The sequence below is a fragment of the Rhinopithecus bieti genome, unplaced genomic scaffold (genome assembly GCF_001698545.2).
Source record: "Rhinopithecus bieti isolate Rb0 unplaced genomic scaffold, ASM169854v2 scaffold_9237, whole genome shotgun sequence".
Classification (NCBI taxonomy): Eukaryota; Metazoa; Chordata; class Mammalia; order Primates; family Cercopithecidae; genus Rhinopithecus; species Rhinopithecus bieti.
Window position 1 is genome coordinate 2459541 of NW_016806263.1, and position 18619 is coordinate 2478159.

Here is an 18619-nt window from a genome sequence, read left to right on the forward strand (position 1 = left end):
GGTGAAAAACAAGAGGCTTGTAGTGTTTTGGCTGCTGATAAAGATGCATGTATTGATAGCTGGGGTGAAAAGCAGAAGAATGCACTTATTTCTTCTGCATGTCAGTATCTTCAGACACAGTAAGCCACATGCACCCTTTCTTTCCTTGTTAAACAGAGGCCAGTTTGCTATTCTTAGTTCCAGCGGAAGTGGATCTGACGTGGGCGATCAGCACCTTCCTTTACCAATGGCTTATGGAACTCACGTCCAGCACGAGAGTGGATATTTGCCCAACAAAACTCACAGTAATACTGCAGGCAAGTGACATTGGCACAAAAAAAGGGAGCAAATTTTCCACCACAGCGTGCACCCTGGCATTCATCACACATCTGGTCATCCAGCACATATGGCTTTACCTCCACCTTGAAAAAAAAGAAAGTAAGTCTCATTAGGGTCTGCTTCAGAAATCAAGTTCTGTAATAACTTAAAATGTTTCTATAGAGGAAAAAAAGGACCAGCATTAAAAGTTGAGGAAATGGGCAGTTTCTCAAGGAAGGAGCTTTACCGTGTAGTAGGTTAAAATACTTTAAAAATCTATAAAAAATCTGATTTGCAAAACATTTCACTCTCACCTTTCTTGAATAACATCTTTGAAACACCTGTGTCCTGGTATTTTCAGAGTTGGGGGAGATTGTGAGTGAAAAACAAAAGAGATCTCAAGTAGCCATGGAAGAGAGTTTCCACACCTTTTTCCCTCATTCCAGTATCACCTGTGAGATGGCAGAACCCGAACAGCCACTGATTAAGGCAGTGCTTCTCCATTGCAGGTGCAAGTCACACTCTGCTTGGAAGTAAGTGGCACAGACAAGCCAGAACTGTGGAGAATCTTACAAAGGGCATGCCTAGACTTCTGTAAATTTATAAGATATAAAGTACAAGTCCTGTTGTGAAGGTCTGACTTGGCAGAACACTTCAGACTGGAGTCAGCTCTGAATGATAAACTTCTCCACCTCAGTTTCCACATCTGTCAAGTGGGAATAACAGATCTTGTCTCAGAGTTGTGAGGCTTAAATTGTGAATGTAAAAGCATAAGACAGTGCTTGGCACATGGTAAAATATTCTATAAATTAGTATTATCTACTATTAGCTGCAATAGCCTTGCTTTCCTGCTTGTGATAACTTTATGAATGGAAGGTTTTTACCATTTGGCTGAAAGGTGCCAGACAGAGTAACAGCTCAGCTGTTCCTTAGGAGACAACAGAACACTGAGTGTTCTGAACGACTGGATTGAGATAAAGTAAAGGTTGCCTATAGTAAAAAAATAATGACCCAACAGTTTGTATTCTGAATGCACTCTACTGAAATACTTGCATGAGTGCAGAAAATGAATATAAGGATACTTTCCGCAATATTATTTGTAAGAACAACAAACTAGAAACAACCTAAAAGTTGATTTAAAGAACTGTAGGATGTTCATTTGATAGGTCATGGAATTACATTGTTATTTATATTTCATTCATAAGGATTAGGATAAATATATTTTATGTATATTCGACACTTGGCTTTTCTGAATTGCTTGTTTGTATCTTTTGCATATTTTCTTGCTGGAGTTTGTTTTTTAAATTGATTTATGCGTTCTCTTTCGTCAGTTAAGAATTTTTAACCTTTTTTCCAGTGGCTTTACAATCTTTAACAGAAATTTTAAAATTTTATGCTTGATCTTTCTCTCTCAACTTTTCCTTTATGGGTTCTATCTTTTCTTTGCCAGGCTGCTATTTTGATTCATTATCTTCACTACAATTATAGTTATAATAAAAAAGAACATTATTACGACTAAAGAATAAATTAAGGTAGCATGACAGTTACTGGATTTCATCTCACTGAGATGAATGGGACAGCACCCATTTGCACAACATTCAGTTCCCAGTGCCTAGAAGAATATCCAGCATGAAGCAGAAATGCTATAAAGATATGCATAAATGCAATACATTTACATATGTTTTCTGGGTTTCTTTCTCACGGTTATTTCTTGTTTCTTTTTTTTTTTTTTTAAAAAAGATTTTAGACAAATTGAAACCAGGGTCTGTGATGTTTACTTCACTTCCATAATAATAAAGTGCCAGATGTTCAGGAGTTACATTTTAATATAAAACTGTTGAACGAAAATTTTGCAAATGCAATGATTTCAATTATCTGTATTTTCAAAATTCTACATATTAGTTTATGAAGCTAACCTACTTTACTCAAAACCAGAGACTTTAAAGATGGAAAACTGAATTTCAAAACCTATTTTTCATTAATAATCTCTAATAATTAAACTCTTCCATATGCAAAAGGAAGTTTCATTAACACTACACTTCACCTAGTCTTATTTTCTAACATTTACGAGAAGTCACAGTGAATTATACTACTCATGAAGTAACATACAAAAAAATACAATGAATTACACATCTGTGGTGATTGCTTTCCAGCTATCAGATAGGAACTAAACCACAGTATCCATGAGTCTAAAAAGTAAGTGGAATAAACAATTTTTATTCCCTCCAAATACGTATCCTGTGTATCTTTGGGTTGGCAGTTATATAGTTAAATTCATTCCATTTTTATGGTTTAATAACTATATTCATATTGGAGAGATGAATATAAAGGTAAGATATAAAGGTAAATGGTTTAATATTTCTTTGTATAAGCAATACTAGCGACTTGTAAAATATTTAAGGCTCAAATTCTTTCAAATACAGTTCAAAATTACCTTTGTAACACCTATCTTATAAGCTTTTCTCTCAGGTATTTCAATCAATGCCTTTTTAAGAAGGCACAGGTATCTCAATTCATCTGCTCTGCAACTGAGCTGCTCTTTAAGAGTCAACAGTCTGCTCCAAATAATTGGTCCTTCACTATCATTTCAGAAACAAAGAGGTATATGAGGTATGACACTGTAACAGTCTTTTTCTTCTGCTACTGCACATTAAATACCATGATTATATACTATGTAAATAACATCCTCTGTGACCTATTACCTCTCTGTAAAAGTAGGGGATTAGTGGTCTAAACCACTGCTGTACATTTGTGTCACTTTTGGAGCTTATAAACTCCTGTTGCCCTGGCTGCCTCTCAGACCAATTCAGCAGAACCTCAGGGGGTAGGACCCAAATGTCAAGAATTTTCTAAGTTCCCAGGTGAATAATGTACAGCAGAGGTTGAGAACCACAACACTAGAGGAACTCTTAACGTTCAGACAAGTTCAGAAAAGTTATGTATGCATGTCTTATCAAAAGCAGAGCACCTCCTCTTAGTTTTTTTTTTTGGCAACCTTTTAAATAGCAATGCAAACAAACAAAAAGGAAACCACTCTGCATTTGTGAACTGAACCTATGCTGCGTTTCTTTTCTAAATGAGATGGTTGGGTAATTACATTGAGGACTACTTCTAGCATGCATGGTCAATTGGTATTAATTAACCAGCCTCCCTGTCCCCAAAATAGTCTTTTAATGTGCCAAACAGCCCCAGGTTTCAAGAAACTGTTACACTGGGGAAAAGGAGTACCCAATCAAGTTATATCTTCTATCTACTAATTTGGATATAAAAAATTCATTTACCCCCATATTCTTAATGTATTTCTGCTCTACTATAAATACAAACATGATTATTTTAGAATATGTTTAGCTATGTATAGGAACTGTTCACAGATTTTGGCATAAAATAGATTTGTAAATGAATGCTAGTGTCTTTATTTTAGAAGGTAGTTAGTACTTGGAATTATTCAATAGGGTTTCAGTTATCATTCCTAGTACTTCTTAAAAGTTCTTATTGTGATGATTCAAGCAATGCTACTAAAAAAAATTTAAGTTTAGGTCAATTATTTTAGAGAAATATACACAATGCATTTTATTTTAGTTTTGTGACAAATGAAAACAAACATTTAAATAACACTCTCCGCCAAGTTCTATTGTAAGTGCTTGTATATATGTGAATTCATTTAATCCTCAAAATTACTGAGAAAGACATATTATCATTGTTTTCCATTTTACAAGTGAAGAAAAAGAGGCATAGAGAAGGTTAATTTGTAGAAATGGGGTTTAATCCCAGGCAGTCTGACTCCAATGTACAGGCTCTTAAAACCAACTCTGCCTCCATGGTTAGAATATTTGACCGTACTGGCTGATTAAAAAATTTTGACATGGCTGCACAATGATATTAATATTTTTATATTATACCTAAAGTTTAAAGTGTGTTCAGTAATTTTCCATTTCAAGGAATTTTTATATAATATCCTTTAAGGCTTAAAGAAGTATAAAAACTAAACAGCGTTCGAATTATATTATTAACTCCTTAGGGTATGAAGCTTTGGATCAGCACCTCATTATAGGACATAAGTTATTTCCCAATATGCAACTTACACGTTTATCAATATCACCATGCTGAAGCTGAACAAACCGAGCACTAATGGCAGCAATATAGCTCTGCTGATTGGAGAAAGCAACTCGCCCAGCACCTTTTGGGTATTTTAGCTCAGGATCTGTATCAATTCCTGCATAACAAACTCCACCATACAGCCGGTCCATGATCATAGCAAGTTCCACTTCAAAAGGAAAAGAAGTTTACATCAAATGTGAGAGAACACAGTAATCAACAATTTTAAGTACTTTTGTAAAACGTAAAAGTCAATAGTATATTACCATTTGACCAGGAGTAGAATGGCAGATAAGAGGCTGTTGTTAAAAAAGGAAGGGGATCAAGGATGCCTTTTTTTTAACTATAAAGTGACTCACCACCATCACATCTACCCACTTACAGCACTAAACCTACTATATACTCTATCTTCTGACCTATAGACAAATAGTTCCATGCTCTTTCCTAAATCCAGTCCTTTCACTTGCATACTAGATCCCATCCACTCTCACTAAGGACACTGCTTCAGCAATTCTCCCCTTTCCCTTCTATACGATCAGTTTTCCCCTTACACTAGATCATTCCCAAGCATACTATAATTTTCCTGTCTTAAAAAATTCCCGTAACACTTTTTTTCCCTCTTAGCTACTGCTCCATTTCTCTGTTCCCCTTTACAACCAAATTTCTCAAAATCTGTTCCAGTATTCCCTCCAATTCCTCTCTTCCCATTCTTTATTCAACTCTTTCTAATCAGACTATCGCACTATGACTCCATTATAATTGTTCAAGCCAAGTCCAATGGTCAATCTATCTGTAAATAGCATTGAAAATAGTTAATCCCTTCCTTCTCAAATATTTTCTCCATCTGGCTTCTAGAATATATTATCCCACTAATTCTTCTCCTACCTCACTGATAAATTTCTTCTGAGTCTTCCTTGATAGTTCATCCTAAACTCCTTAACTTTTCAATGTTAGAGTACCCTAAGTTTTAATCCTTGCAACACTATCTACACTCCTGGCTTTGGTAACTTCATCCTGTATCACAGCTTTAAATACCATCTAAGTTTTTAAGCTCCTACATTTTTATCTCTAGTATGGACCTCTCTCCTGGATGCCGGACTCGTATATGCAACTGTCTAGTGGACAACTCGATATTTAACAGGCACTGGCCACACTCAGTATATTAAAAAAAGAACTCATAATCTTCCCCTATCCCATTAAACCTGCTCCAATGAGTTTCTGCTGATCCAGTTAGAAAGCAACAGAAAAGATGAAGTTGTTAAGATCTTTGGCTTCATCCTTTCTGTATTCTTCCCTTGCTCCATACTGTACATGCAATCCTGTGAACCTGATTTTCAAAACATATCTAGAGTCCAATCGCCTCACCTCCATCACTAACATCCTGATTCATGCTAACATCATTTTTCATCTGGTTCATGGCAATAGCCTTATCTCTTTGCTTTTGGCCCTTGCCTTCCCAGCTTGTTTTTAAAACAGTGTAAGGAGTGATTCTCTTAAAAAATATACCAGATACCACCATAAAATACATTAAAATATACCATATACGATGGTTTAACTGAAATTTCTATTTGGGAGCTTTGAATGGTGCCATGAACTTGTTTTCAAAACCAAGACCACAATCTTCCCTCCCAATCTTCTTCTTCTCCAGTGTTCCTCCCATCTCAGTAAAAGGCATCACTGTCTACCCAGTGGCTTACGACTGAAAGATGAGATTCAGTCTTTGTGTTTACCTCATAAATATCTGTCACCTCTGTTCAGTTGGCTTTCTCCACTGCTACCACTAATCCAAGCCACCATTGTCTATCTCCTGGATTGTAATAATAGGATGCTAAACTGGTCTGCCCGTATTTACTCTTACCTTGGCCCACCTCTCTATGAAGTTTGAGTTTTAAAGTGAACTTTGAAAACTGCAAATATGATGAAGTCTCTCTTTTGCTTAAACACTCTTCAATGGTTTACCCTTGCTCTAAGGGTAAATACCAAGTTAGCCTATTAGACTTGTATGATGTGAATCCTGTCTACTTTTTCAATGTCTCCTCGTGTCCCCTCCCTCACTCCTTGTATCCCAACTTAGGCACTTTGGACTTCTTTCAGTTCCTCCAAAGCACCCTGTTTCTGTTTACACAAGACCTTTATGTCAGCTCAACTACAAATATCTTCAAGATACCAGACTTCAAATATCTTCAAGATATCAAATTATCATATTTCGTTGCTACATGCTCTTCTATTCCCTATGTACTTCTTTGTAGAAGTCATCATATTCTATAAGTATTTAAATGTATGAATTGTTCTTTAACATATGTCTCTAAGACTGGGGAGAGGATGTTTTCAGTGATGGAAATCACTAACACTCTACACATGGTGCAGGTTACCATCTAATGTGAGCAAAGTGGGTATATACATCTACAATTATATTCCTATGTAACATATTTTGGTAGGTTTCTGGTTCCTAGTTACTGATAAACAGAAGTTTATCATCATTCACTTATCTAAAGTGCTACTTTAATGATTAAAATATAGATAAAAGATAAAAAATCCCATATTTCTTTTTCAGATATCGGAATTGATCTACACAAAATAAACAAACCCCAAATTCTCATATCTTAGAGAGGTACGCTTAGAAAATCGGAAGTATTTAGGTGGATTCTTATAGATCTGCTTGGAGTTAGCTACTGCACTAATATTGACAGATAAGCACTCAATTCTCCAGTTTGAGTTTCAAGAAGGGGTCTCAGAATTTGTTTCAAAATTCTGTAGTTAGCAGCTATTGGAGCATGAAGAATCTGCTCCTGCTCTGTCCAATAGTGTCATGTACACAATAACTTCCAAATATTTATTAAATTGACTAAGACATATTTAAATGATTTTTTTAAACAAAATTTTAACATTCTACTTACCAGCCCTTAATGGCCTAGGAACACCTCCAACAAAATTGTTTTCGGGGATCCAAAGGCTGAGAACCATCCATTACAAAATCACTATCACTTAAATTCCAAGGACGTATTTGAACCTATGAAGAAAATCACATTGAGTCTTACTCCCTTGATGGCTTATGAGAATTTTCTGTTTGTTTTTGCCAGTTAATAGTGAGTCTTTTATTGTTTAAAAATTTGTATAGTGGGACCTGGAAACAAATTTTTTATAACTTTTGATCTAAATACTATAAATCAGCAGTACCCGACCCTTTTGGCACCAGGGATCAATTTTGAGGAAGACAATTTTTCCAAGGATGGAGGTGGTATGGAAGATGGTTTTGAGATCAAAGTGTTCCACCTACGACCATCAAGCATTAGATTCTCATAAAGAATGTGCAACCTAGATCACTCACATGTGCAGTTCACAATAGGGTTTGCATTCTTATGAGAATCTAATGCCATCTCTGATCTGACAGGAGGTAGAACTCAGGCAGTAATGCTGGCTTGCCTGCCTCTCATCTCCTGCTGTATGGCCTGGTTGCTAACAGGTCATGGACCACCAGTACTGGTCCACTGCCCAGGGGTTGGGGACTCCTGCTATAAATTATCTGGATGTTTCAAAAACTAAAACTAAACATGATAGTTTAATTGTTCTTTTATTAATTAACAATCATTTCAAAACAATTTTTGAATAATCTGCATTTGTAGCCTGAAGTTCATGTGGTATTTACTTACTGGTTTGTCCTTGATAGTAGGGCTAGAAACACACAGATAGAGTTTTCCATCTTCTTCAATACAAGCATCAATTAGTGCCTGAACTGAGCTCTCTTCTTGAAAGAGAAGAAATGCATAGCCTGGAATAACCATTAAAAATGAGGCAATATGTCAAGTCAAGTGATTTTACTCCAAATTTCAGTACTATTTAGAAAATATATGCTTTTGAAATAAAAACAAAACAAATAGGACAAAAAACCATTTACCTTCTACAAGAGAACACAATATACTATGTAATACATATTAAAACAGATACTCAGTAAAGCAATTGGCTACTTTATATAGAACACTTGCTATCAGATATTGTACTAACTTACATGCATTATTATTTGATTCTCAAACGTCTATGAAATACGATTCCCATTTTACAGAAGGAAAAAATCAAGGTACCGAAGTCAGTCTCCTAGTAAATAGCTGGTTGAATAATTTCAAACCCAGGTCAGCCCCAAGGTCTCCCATGCTCTTTCTAGTAGTGATACTACCTTCTTAAACAACTTGGCAGAATTAACCAGGTGAGTATTATCTGGAGCTCAAGTTTGCTATAAAGGCCCTCAGGTTAATCCAAGTTCTAGAGCATACTTTTAGACTGGAATACACTTGGAAAGGTCCAGGAAATCCCCTAAGCAGAGGAAACATTCCACAGTCTCACGAAAACCTCCCAATGATACTAAGAAAGCTACAGTAGAAAGGTTGGAATGAAATATGTTCCTTAACAAAACATGGGTCAGATGCATCAAAACTTTTAAATCAAGCCTCAACTCGGAAAGCAGTGGAATACATTTTTCAAACTGTTTGGAGACTATCTAGACTTGTAAACAACCAATTGCCAATCTTTAATAAAAAATCATGTATCCAGCCGACACAATAGACTAATTATAAAAAGAAGGCATCAAAATTTACACTACAAGTTTACTATTATGTGATTATTCCCAGCAGGTGATAGCTATAAATGATCTATCCCTTATCTTGGCAAGATTTCTATGCGAACAAATGTACAGCATTTTAATCTAGTCCCAGTATGAAGCAGACATCAAGCAGGCCATGTATGTTCCACCATATAACGGGAAGTGTAAGGTCATGTTTTACTCAAGTCAAAAAACTCAGCTTATTGTCAACCATAGCTTTATGCCACAAAGCTTTAGTGTGTGATGTGACACTAACGTACTTCATTTTAATAAAATTAATAGCTGATTGCATAAAAAATACCTGAAGCCATTTCACCCCATACAAATGATTTCACCCTATATAAATACAAACTTCCAAAGGCAAGATTACACAGGATTAAAAAACATGTCTTAGATTTTTTACATTGCTAGAAACAATTTAAATATTCTTAAAAATAATGAAGCTTTTTTAAGGCTTTAATTTTGATACAAAATAAGGATCTGGGAACTATAACTATTTTGTAATAATGAAAAGGATGTGAGACCAATTTACTGAAATGGTACATTAAATTCAATATTTTAATATTGGTCATTTTTTAAAAATTTTGATATTAATATTTTAATATTGCTTAATTTTAAAATAATACTTTAAATTCAATATTTTAATATTTCTCAATTTTGTTATTATTAGAGAATAAATGTTTTATTACAAAAATTAAGCCATATCAGGTACATTATGACTTACCCAATGCAAGTCATTAGATATTAAAATATTCTTAACAAAAACATACTATATAATAGCTTCTTTTGAATTTGTTAAAGCAAGCTAACAATCACATAACGTGAAGGTTATTCACTGCAAAGGAAACTTATGTACATGTGTGGCTTAGCATCTAAGGGACTCTAGTCACTGCTGTAATTACAAGGTAGCTTCACCCACTGTATGCTTCTATATCAGTGTTTTCCAAACCATGGAAAATGCTGAATTACAGAAATAAAAAAATTGCTTGAAAGAATAAGGTTTGGGGATACTGGTCTTTGGAAATGGCTACAATTAACTGTAATTGTACCAAAAAAAGTATGAATTGCCAATGCCAATTTTACTTTTTCAATTAGAGAAACTAAATACTACAAAACTACAGTAACAATGATAGCAACAATAGCAATAAAGACAACTATTCTGTTTCACATTAAATTTGTTCCATCTCATCTTTCCAGGCTTAGAGTACACCATCCCTGTAAGTGAACAAGTGGCTCATGCAAAAATGTGCATCTCTCTCCATCCAAACAATTCCTAATTCCTTTTTAAAATTCTATTTCCATTCCTGCCTGGAACTCTGTTCAAGTACTTTTTATCTATCTGTATACAGTACCTTAGATTCTAATTCCAAACCTCTCAGTGAAGCTTTCCCCTATCTACTTGAAGTAATTTCTCCATCCTATAGTATTTTTTGTTATCTCATTTATTAGGCAGTTAATAATCTGTGAACTATTGAGAATGTGAACATTCACAAAGGTGAATAAAGACACTATCTTACAGACCTTTGAAAGAAACTGACATTAATAAAATAACTACAAATTTTTAAAGTTGTAAAAATGTAATACTGCAACTGTGATGAGTGCTCGGAGTGAAAGACACAGACAGCACTAGGAGTTGGGCAGGAGGAGCTGACCTCATTTGGTAGATCCTCAGTGTTTTCTGTGATCAACTTACACTTAAGCTTGAGATACAAAAGATAAGTAGGGAATATATAGATAAAGAGACACAAGGAAGATACACCATCAGTCTAGAGATTATCATACATAAAAGCCCTGAGGCTGGAGAGGACAAGGCCAGTTTGTGGGACTGGAGGGAAACAAGCAGCAGTAGTAGAAGAAGCTAGAAAGAAGATGAGGCCAGGCAGAGTGAATGCATTTTTGCTTTTATCCTAAAATAAGAAAACCACTAAAGGGTTTATGCAGGTAAGTAAGGAATAGTACCATCCAATGAGTTTTCAAAGACTGCTGTGGCTGGACTATAGGAGAAAATTGGAGAGGGCTAGAGATGTGGAGAGACTAGAAAGATAGCTGAAAGAGTCAAGGAAGTGATGATGGTAGCTTGTCGAGAACATTACAAAATAACTCAATACTCTGAGTATTCAATAAAAATGGCATTTATAAAGTAAACTTTATGAAATGGCAAGATAGTAAAACTATGGACAACACTAAAACTTAGCTAATAAACATCTCTATCCATGTGGAGATAATTTCCTCTCTAAACCAAGGTTTCATGACCTCCAATAAACTCCAGACTACATGGAGAGAGGTAGATAGCTTTAATCAGATTCTCATAGAGGCCTGGCATCCAGAATCCCTACTCAAAAGATGCTCTTGATTCCATACATACATATAGATCTACAAGTATTAAAAAAAATCATTGTATTATTCCATTTATCTAAAAAACTGTTTGAACTATTAGTGGAGGTGCTATAATTCTCAATGGCAGAAAGTAGATACTGTACCTAGTTTTTAAATGCCAATAACTTCTTTATCATGCTTCATTTCCCTGAGTCAAAATCAAAGCATTTAACAGTTCTATTGGAGTCTTTTCTCCAGGCTTGACAATTCACTAAGTCATGAAACTAAATAGTATGTGTGGTGTGCTTTTTCTAAAATTATATTTCAGCAATGTTTAAAGTCTTAATCTTTGAACCTCCTTCTTTCTTTTACTTATTTCAGAGAACCTTCCATTAGCAATTCTGACTCCTTTCTCCTCTCTTCCTCTTGTTATTGTGGGCAGGATATACTTCCTCTCCCCACAGATGATGACTTGATCATGTGACTTGCATGTGAAGGTTAGCACAATTTGTAATTCTTGTCCCATGGCGATCAGTCACAGTGTCTTCCTAGCAATAACTGACAAACATAACTAAGCATCTTCAAATCTTACATCTTTATATAATTGAAAAAAAAAAATAGACCCAACTAGCTACTTTGTCTTTTATCTAAATTATTTATTCATCAAGAGAGTTGGTAATAATTTATACTGCTCTGCTGTTATCTAGAACACTTAATGTAAATCTTATATTTCAACTGTTCATAAATTTATATTTTATAAAAGACCAATCACTTCACATAGATCTTAATTTCATAATGCAGAGAGATCCTGTTTCATGTCTATACCCAAGTTACCTGGAATGATGCTTTAGACAGAGAAAACACTCAAACATTTGTTGATCTGAGTCTATGAAATTATTATCAAATCATAGCAAGTTTCTTATGATTCCTAACTGGCTAAGTAATTGCTATTCTTTCTTTTGCTCTCATACAACCAATTTCCTAGCAAATATTAACAATAACAATCCTTACCTTTTGGTGGAAAATAGGACTTGCTTTCTGCTTTATGAGGCCAATCTACTACCAAAGGCCCAAATCTTCTGAAGCTAGCAGTTATTTCATCTTAAGAAAGTACAATAATATGCATTAGAAATTAGTTTCAGTGATTCGTTCTAAGAAATTCTGTACTTTTACTATGAAGATTTAACATTTAAAAGTGCCAAATACCTTAAGATAAATTAGAATATAAACACTGGGAATATGTCTAATATACTTATTAAAATAATATGTCAAACTTAATAACAACTTTTGTCAAAATAAATTCATTTTTAAGCAGTGCACTGGTTAGAATACTCAATTGCATGTGAATTTTAAAATTTTATATAACATTGTATGGATACTAATAACTTTATAGTACACCAAACCACAAATAGCACTGGACTGAAAAAAACGCCAACATTACGTAAGTTAAATAAAATATATTACAGCTTCACAAATAAAATCATTTTATTATAGGAAAAAAAGGTCTCCTGAAACAAGACTTGAATAACTATAATGTTGAAAAAATATACTAGGGTCTGATATATGCCAGGTAGTTTCACTGAAATCCATATAGGTTACATCCAATTGCTATGTCTTATGTTATTTTATTACATGGAAATCTTAGGAAGATCAATACTTAAAATAAGTTTGTGGGTATTTGAATCATAACTAAAAAACATTCTAAAATATAAGAATGAGTGATACATTTCCCATAACCTCACAAATATAGTTTAATATTTTAAGTCTTCAATTAATTTCTTTTGTTATAATTACACACAATCATTTTCACATACAATTATTAGTGTTTGTGAAATCCTAATTTCCTATTCATGTTCTGTTTCCATTTCCCTTTTGCGTTTAATAGCCTCTTTCTTCCCTGTTTCTAAGAGCACATTTATCCTTAAAGAAATTAAACTTTTGGCCGGGCACGGTGGCTCATTCCTGTAATCCCAGCACTTTGGGAGGCCGAGGCAGGCAGATAACGAGGTCAGGAGATCAAGACCATCCTGCCTAACAGAGTGAAACCTCGTCTCTACTAGAAATACAACAAATTAGCAGGGCATGGGGGCACACGCCTGTAATCCCAGCTACTCAGGAGGTTGAGGCAGGAAAACTGCTTGAACCCAGGAGGTGGAGTTTGCAGTGAGCCGAGATTGTGCCACCACACTCCAGCTGGGACAACAGAGCGAGACTCCGTCTCCAAAAAAAAAAAAGAAAAAAAAGAAATTAAACTTTCGATTACCAAGCATTGCAGATATATTCTTATGGTTGGTTCCATTTATTTCATTGTGTGTGTGCATGCACACATTATGGTGATTTAAAAAGTTTCAAGTTTTATATACCTAAATATGTTTTATTATTTTAAAAACAAGAAGTGACCGAGGTCATGAAAATCTTATTTACGAAAAATGCTCGCAGTTACAAATATGATAAGATCTAAAGAAAAAAATCATAAAAAAGCTTTTGTTCAACTACTTTCATATTTCAACAGGTGATAAAATATTTTAAAAGAAGAAAACACATTCTAATTCTGAAAATCTCCAGGTGGTAAAAACTTCCATAGTCCATTCACATTAAATTTCATATTTTTTTGTTTTTGTTAAAGCCCAAATCACCATGTTAATAAATATCTTAATAAATACCTTCATCAATATCTGGAGGAAGACCACCAACAAAAACTTTTCGAGAGAAGCGTTCTATTCGCTCTCCATTTTGATGAGCTGAATAACAGGTGGGTGAATTTAAAACTCCAACTTGATCACTGTGACCATCATCCAGCAAGCCATCATCTATTGGAAAGAGGGAAGAACGACCTAGAATAAAGAACAAATATAACTTGAATCTCAGATCTGAGAAAATGATAAATTTAAGCATAAAAATACCAATGACAAATTAAAAGACTTAAAAATGAAGGTGATGCAGGTGAACATAAAAATTAAGAGAAATTTAAATAGTATGTGGTTTTAATTACCTGGATTCAAGAAAGAAGCAATCTAAAGAGTGACTTAGAAATAAACATAGTCATATGTCAACAATTAAACTGCAAAAGAAATACTAGATCACTTCAACTTGTTATGAGCAACAACTTGTTATAACCAAGAACCTAATGTATGCGGACAGTTAGACTGGATATGCAACAGGTAAGACTTTTCAGAAACTGGTGGCAGAAAGGAAATGACACAGACTAAATAGATAACAGGATATAATTTATAAAAAATCACTTGTAGACTACAGCAAGTAAGGATAAGGAGAACAAGTAACACTTGTATACAAGGTCTTGACCTAATTTACTACATGTGTGCCAATTATATGAAACAGTAGACAGGGCTTCTGCACATGTGCAAAATAGAAAAGGGTGTCCCCTCTGGCACTTTAGTGCCCATTTGAGCCCACATTTCAGGAGGTAATCCTTGTATAGGGCACATCGTGTACAATCCTCTGAAGTAATCCCCACTCTATGGGTAATCCTTCCACAAAACTTAAATGACCTAATATACTCCCTGGCTGTCAAGGAATGTACATTTAGAAAGATAAGATGTATATATGTAACCATGGTACACATCCATAAGAAAGCTCTAAAGTGCTCAGAGGACATACTCTGGAGGAAAGGAGTCTAATAAAAGGGGGATTTCCTAAATCTCTAAGTGAAATTAGATATTATTTATGATAAAAAGAGAAAAATAGCAGTGCATAGTGAGGCATTAGAGAGGGTAGAATATCTACAGGTGGAAATATTTATAGGAACATGGTTTTCAGTAAATTTTCCTTTTTTCCAAGTGAAAGGAGAAACAGAAAATGTAGGAAAAATTGAACTTCTTAGGAATAGTCAAGGTTGGCTGAAATATGTTGGAAACAAGGGGAGTAAAAGCTAGAAAAGCCCTTTGAGGCTAGCTAGAGTTATTTAACGCTGAATGCCAGGCTAACAAGACATTTAGTAGGTGACAAAGATAATAAACTGGATGCAGGGGTTCAATCAAAATTATAACTTTTTCTGTACATTAGTGAGAGTTAGTAAACATGGATAAGGTAGCTGGAAATGAGCAGATTAGAAGCTGTGCAAAAAATCCACAAAGGATGGATGGCAGTCACAAGCAAATAGGAAACAAAATAGGGAGAAACAATGAAAAAGGAGAGATCTAAGGAAGACTTTAGAAAATGATAAGAACCATTAACTGATATAAGGACAGTAAAGACCAGAAACTGGTATGAGAAAGGAAAATAATTTAAGCTTTAGCTATGTAAAGTTTTATATGCTGTAGAAGGAAGCTGAAAAGGAAGTGCAGAAAAGAAATGTCATATTTCTGAGAAAATAATTTGGAGTCAACTCCACATGGGTTATAGTTTAAGGTCCTTTGTAATAACATCAATGATAAACACTCCATTGAGAAATGATGAGGACAGCTCCTCGGGAAACTTACAAGGAGGAAGCAGAACATTCAACGAGCTAGAGACAGGAGTAGTAAGAAAAGTGGGAGGGCAGCCAAAATATTACTGTAATAGAAGCACCAAAAAAGTAATAAAAGAATGAAAGAGCAATTAAGTAACAATGTGAAATATTAAGATAATTACTTTTAATAATGACAGCTGTTTTGAGGACATACATGATCTGTGAAGGTAGGTGTTTCAGGAAAGTTGGGTAGCAGTCACATTGCATGTATTTAGAGTTTTATTAAGTATAGAGATCAAATGAAGATTAGTTCTTAGAAGTATATTAGATAAGGAAAAACAGTAAGAATATGGACAAGTTATTTTTCTTTCAGTATTAACTGAAGGATTTTTTTGGATAGGAGACAATGGATATAATCTATAGCAGTGGTCCCCAACCTTTTTGGCCAGGGACTAGTTTTGTGGATGACAATTTTTCCACAGCAGGGGGATGATTTCGGGATGAAAATGTTCCACCTCAGATCATCAGGCATTAGATTCTCATAAGGAGCACACAACCTAGATCCTTCACACATGCAGTTCACAATAGGTTTCACCCCCCTGTGAGAATCTAATGCCACTGCTGATCTGACAGGAGGTGGAGCTCAGGCAGCAATGCTCACTTGCCCTCTGCTCACCTCCTGCTGTGTGGCCTGATTCCTAACAGGCCCTGATTCCTAACAGGCCACAGACCAGACCATTTTATGTTGGGCATTTGTCTATATATTAAATCACATGCCATAGAGCATCTTGAAAAATATGACACATGATGCAAGTAATACAAACAAAGACAACTAGAAATGTGACAGCCTGAAGAGAATGGGTTGGGGACAAGAAGGAAGGGATCATATGCCTGTCAGAGTGAAGTAGCTAGCTACCTAGATGTTTGACATAAAATTTTAGTTTATATGACACAACAACAGAGAGAAAGATGATATTTGATATAGGAAGTGAATTATTCTAAAGATTCAAATGCTGCTTAAATACGATGTTCTGAAAAATACCCGTGTTCACTGAGTAACTTTGTGAATATTGCTTAACTTTTCAAATACCTGTTATTAGAAATAGGAAGCAATATAAAACAAAATGTCAGTGTTCTTTGTGATCAACAGAAAGAAAACTCTTCAACATGAAACTATTTTTACTTAATAAAATGAACATCAAGATCCACTAAAATAATACTAATTGTGAATAACTGGTCAAAGTTTTAAAGGTTAAGACTTTAATTGAATAATTCTCTATTTTAAAAGGAATAAGATAAACGCATGCATACAAACTTGATTTTAAGGAAAAAAATCACAAATCCAAACTCTATATTTATTTCAGATACACCAATTCTTTGGAAAGTTTTCACTTAAAATGCCCTAACACAAATAAAACTTAGCAGTGTCACAAATACAGTAAGTATTTAAATGTCTTTCTAACAGACATTTAAGTTGAGAAGAAATATGGATCACAAATACTTAGGGTCTACATAAAAAAAAAAAAAAAAAAAAAAAGAATGCAGTGACTAATCACACTATAAGCAATGCCAAAGAGAAAAGTGACCCAAAATGACTCCAGCTTTTGCTTACTATAATAAAATATTGCCCTTAGTATTCATATAACTAAAAACATCTATAATCTATGTGTCTATAATCTATTAATGAAGTTCAGCTAAACAAAGAATGTAATGAAAAGTTTAAGAACATTTAGCACACTAGCCATACTAACAAGAATCTTCACTGTTGGACAATAATGAGTATTGGATAATAATGCTTTTTTTCAAGAAGCCATAAAAGCTACAGATTTAAATACTCATTTAAAAGAAGAGTTAACTGAATATATATCATTGACAAAGTATGACTTTTTACCTTGCCAATTATGCTTTTATCATATTTCAAATTACTACGACAATAAAAGGAGAACCATTAAATAAGCTATGTCTACCACTGTAGTGTACTTTAAACATGCTTTCTAAATGATACCATACATATGTTTTCAGGTTCTTACACCTCAAAGGAATAAAACTGAATGATAATGAAACACAACGAATTCATTTTGCTGGAATGCAGCAAAAGCCATGCTTAAAGGAAAATTCATAGTTTTAAAAGCGTATTAGAAAACAAGACATGCTTAAAACAAATCATCTTGTTTCTACCACAGAAAGCTAGAAAAAGAATAGCAAATAAAATAGAAAGTACGATGAAGGAAATAAAGTAACAAAAAGGAGATATCAATCAGCATAGAACTTACAAACATTAAAAGATGAAAAGGGAATGTTATTAGCCACTTTATGGTAATAAATTTAACAACTAGAGGAAACAAATCCCTTGAAAATGCAGCTTTTCAAAATGGCACAGGGAGAAAAAATCTGAATAGTTCTTTATCTATTAAAAAAATGAAAATCATAACTCAAAAATCAAAATAAGAAAATATTCCAACGAAGAAAAATCCAGGCCTAGGTGGCTTTACTGGCAAATTAACTAGACTTTTGAAGAAGAAAAAACCAGCAATTTTATACAAACTCTTTCAGAGAATAAAGAAAGAGGAAGCACTTCACAATTATTTTTTACAACTGCAACCTGATAAAAACATTATAAAGAAACTATATACCAATGTCCCTCATGAACACAAATGCAAAAATCCTAAAAAATATGTTGGCGGAATGAATCCAGAAGTATAGATAAAAAAGGAACACATATCATGATTAAGTAGGGTTCACCGCAGGAACATAAGATTGATTTATCATTTTAAAATCAATTACTGTTAACTGTACAACATAAACAGACAAAAACAGAAATAGCATAAAATCATTTCCATAAATGTAGGAAATGCATCTGATAAAATTCAACAGCTATTCATAATTTAAAAAAAAAAAAAAAAAAAAAA

General features: G+C 34.1%; 1 protein-coding gene across 1 annotated transcript in view; it reads right to left on the reverse strand.

Moving 5' to 3' along the window:
* Nucleotides 1–18619, reverse strand: part of CPEB2 (cytoplasmic polyadenylation element binding protein 2) — a 64631-nt gene that overhangs the window by 3616 nt on the left and 42396 nt on the right. The window contains 7 exon segments of the mRNA XM_017875357.1: nt 1–401; nt 4380–4561; nt 7290–7324; nt 7326–7402; nt 8043–8161; nt 12314–12403; nt 13966–14136. The exon segment at nt 1–401 is cut by the window's left edge and continues 3616 nt beyond it. Of these exon segments, the coding sequence (XP_017730846.1) occupies nt 174–401; nt 4380–4561; nt 7290–7324; nt 7326–7402; nt 8043–8161; nt 12314–12403; nt 13966–14136 (902 nt within the window). The 3' untranslated portion in view covers nt 1–173.